Source organism: Notothenia coriiceps, unplaced genomic scaffold (assembly GCF_000735185.1).
Source record: "Notothenia coriiceps isolate Sejong01 unplaced genomic scaffold, NC01 NC01_scaffold00017032, whole genome shotgun sequence".
Taxonomy (NCBI): Eukaryota; Metazoa; Chordata; class Actinopteri; order Perciformes; family Nototheniidae; genus Notothenia; species Notothenia coriiceps.
The window spans coordinates 1-3,639 of NW_011349733.1; the positions used below are offsets into that span (position 1 = coordinate 1).

The 3,639-nt window shown below is 44.6% G+C and overlaps 1 protein-coding gene across 1 annotated transcript; it reads left to right on the top strand.

The window, feature by feature from the left end:
- Positions 1 to 134: 134 nt before the first annotated feature.
- Positions 135 to 1,427, top strand: LOC104949996 (complexin-3-like; the record flags this gene model as incomplete). The annotated part of the gene is made up of 1 exon (XM_010776433.1): positions 135 to 1,427. A coding segment is annotated over one exon (255 nt), but the record flags the coding sequence as incomplete, so codon positions are not given.
- Between the last annotated feature and the right edge of the window lie 2,212 nt (positions 1,428 to 3,639).

The following is a 3,639-nucleotide window of genomic DNA, read 5'->3' on the forward strand; positions in this document are numbered from 1 at the left end:
AAGAAGAGGGGACACATGTTGATGTAGAAGAGACATGAAGAAGAGGGGACACATGTTGATGTAGAAGAGACATGAAGAAGAGGGGACACATGTTGATGTAGAAGAGACATGAAGAAGTGGATTTTGCATAATAGGTGACCTTTAACCCGACTTTTGTCCCTCAGAACGAGACGGATGAGACTCAGATCCAGCAGGCGGGCGACGACGTGGTTTTGCCCACAGAACTCGCCAAGATGATTGCAGAGGACGGCCAGGAAGAAGCCAGCAAGCAGTCGGTGTTTGGCCATCTTTCCAACATCCAGAACGTGGACATGGACCAGCTGAAGGACAAAGCCCAGGCCACGCTGGAAGACCTCAAAAAGCAGACGGAGAGCTGCAGCCTCATGTGATCTGGCCCAGAGGATCAGAGTTTTACTTGTACACATACTTCTCAGAGGCAGAGCTGCTGTGCAGGGTGGACATTGTCTTACTGCTTTAGTGGAGCCGAGCCACATAATAATACAAGTTTTTCTAGCTGCGCAAAGTTAGACACAGTCCCTGCAGGAAAGATAATAAAAACATGGTGTAATCTGGAGCTAGTCTTGAAGTAAAAAGGGTCATCAAGTTGAGCGAGTTCAGTTCAAATTTGTATTGAAAATTGCAGCTGTGCAAAGTTAGTTAGACGCCCTGCAGAAAATCAAAAGGAAAGATTATGATACCTAGATCTAGTCTGACTGACAGGAAGATAATGAATTCTTACCATAGCATCTTTGAGGTAGGCTAGTTCAGTTAGCTTTCCTGTTTGCCTTCAGCTGAGTTAACAATGTCATCCTTATTTTTATTTAGACTTGCACTGTGAAAGGTAGATCTTTCTATCTGTGCAAAGTTAGACACCTGCAGAAAAAAGAAAGAAAAGATGGTCAAATATGGAGCTTGTCCTACGAACAGGAAAGACACTCTTGCTAAGCGTCATTGAGGTAGGCTAGTTAAGTTAGCTCAGATAAATTAGCAATGTCATCCTCATTTTAATTGAAACCTGCACTCTGAAAGCTAGTTTTTCTATCTGTGCAAAGTGAGTTAGACGCCCTGCAGAGAATAAAAAGTAAAGATTACGAAACCTAGATCTAGTCTTACCATAGCGTCTTTGAGGTAGGCTAGTTTTGTTAGCTTTCCTGTTGACCTGCAGCTTGAAACTTGCCCTCAGAAAGACTTACTATTTGGCTCTTCTCATTTAGATTCATCCAGTGGGATTATTTCCACCTTTAGAGCAGCTCCACCTCTGAGAAATATTCATCTACATATTAAATCCTTTACTCCCTGATTCCCCTAACAGCCCTCACTCCCTGTGCCTCACGTGACCAGTTATAACACAATAGGAATCTGCAGCAGTGTGTGTGTGTGTGTGTGTGTGTGTGTGTGTGTGTGTGTGTGTGTGTGTGTGTGTGTGTGTGTGTGTGTGTGTGTGTGTGTGTGTGTGTTATCCTAGCTCCCAAACACACAGCAGATGATTTCACTGATGAACACATGCACCTTCGACAAGCTGCAAGAACACAAGGAAAAAAATAAGCTCATGTTTGGAGGCCATATGCGTGTTTTGGGAAATGTCCTTATTTATTTAAGGTAAATAACATGAACGAGCCATTAGTGGGTAGTTTATATTCCACGTACAGAAGCACAACATCTTAGAAATGTGCAATATTCATTAAAAGCAACAAATGAGGCAGTTTTTTTAGCCATACAGTAAGTAGCTTATTAACGTTGGCCCCCCGGTGCCCTGATCAACGCTCCCATTGAGCCGCATTAATCTTAGTTTAAAGCATTTTCCTAGACATATCTGACATATCATTTTAAAGGCTTTTTTTTAAATAGCTTTTAAGTACTTCAGCGTGCCTTGGACGTCCGTACAAGGTTGTCTTCTTTAAAGCTCCAACATCTGTAAGCTACTTATTACGCAGACGGGCCTTCATGTTTGTCTCTTACTTCTAGTTTCATCCAGAGCAACACATGTGTGTGAGAGATGGCAGCAATGGTGTTTAAGGTGTGCTATATGTAGGAAGTTCAATAACTGCCAAATTTAACCTAGCTTCAACTATAGAGGAAGTTCATCTGTTTTTGTGCTGCGTCCAGAGGTTAAAAGCTGCTCAGATGAGAGAAATGTAAATGCTTTCAAAGTCGTACGCCAAAGCCTTTGTTGAAAGGAAATGGCATAAATATGTCAAGCTGTGTTAATGTGGTGTGAGTATAAATCAACATATGAATATTTATGTTGTGTAACGCGTAGCTGTTGTTTGCCTAATAATATTATTACCGTCAACAGCGGGCCGTTCTTCGCTCTGTTTCATCAAGTGTTGTCACATGACCTTTTGACCTGTCCTCCATCTCATTGACCCCTGGTGGTGCCGTTTTGTGCCGGTGGATTCGTGTCGTTTAGCCGATGTGAAACGTCAAGTGGTGTCTCTGTTTAAAAAAGAAAAAAAAAGGAGCTCGCCCTGTGGCTGAGAGTGAGAGAAACACAGTCAGTGTGGACTTGTTGTTTTATCGACAAATATGAGCAAAAGTGTGGGTAAATTGAGAGGCTGTTTGTGTTACATCCAGGAAAACATCAGATTTGATTTAGCTGATGGTTCAGTGGCCGATAGGTGCAAACACTCTACAACGATCCAAAACATTTCCATTCGGAGAAACACGCTGCAGCTTCAGAAACGATGCAAATACAAAAACACAAATGTGCCAAAACACAGCTTTTATAAAACATTCACCAACTTAATACTGTTGTTGGAAACGTACCTGAAATGTACGTTTGATGGTCTTGTTTTAACAATGTGATCACATGACCCCTTCTGATGTCACTGCAGATCTGCTGTAAGCTAGCTAGCTAACGTAGCTTTTTACTCAACTTTCTTTTTTCAACTTTTTTTTAAAAACTTTTTTTGTCACATTTCTTTTGGTCAACGGTTCCAGCTGTGTGCGTCACTCTTTAGTGTCCCCTGGTCTCCCAGCTGTGTGCGTCACTCTTTAGTGTCCCCTGGTCTCCCAGCTGTGTGCGTCACTCTTTAGTGTCCCCTGGTCTCCCAGCTGTGTGCGTCACTCTTTAGTGTCCCCTGGTCTCCCAGCTGTGTGCATCACTCTTTAGTGTCCCCTGGTCTCCCAGCTGTGTGTGTCACTCTTTAGTGTCCCCTGGTCTCCCAGCTGTGTGCGTCACTCTTTAGTGTCCCCTGGTCTCCCAGCTGTGTGCGTCACTCTTTAGTGTCCCCTGGTCTCCCAGCTGTGTGCGTCACTCTTTAGTGTCCCCTGGTCTCCCAGCTGTGTGCGTCACTCTTTAGTGTCCCCTGGTCTCCCAGCTGTGTGCGTCACTCTTTAGTGTCCCCTGGTCTCCCAGCTGTGTGCGTCACTCTTTAGTGTCCCCTGGTCTCCCAGCTGTGTGCGTCACTCTTTAGTGTCCCCTGGTCTCCCAGCTGTGTGCGTCACTCTTTAGTGTCCCCTGGTCTCCCAGCTGTGTGCTTCACTCTTTAGTGTCCCCTGGTCTCCCAGCTGTGTGCGTCACTTGTTAGTGTCCCCTGGTCTCCCAGCTTGTGTGTCACTCTTTAGTGTCCCCTGGTCTCCCAGCTGTGTGTCGGGTGAGTTTTGTCTCTTTAGTGCCCCTGGTCTCCCAGCTTTGTG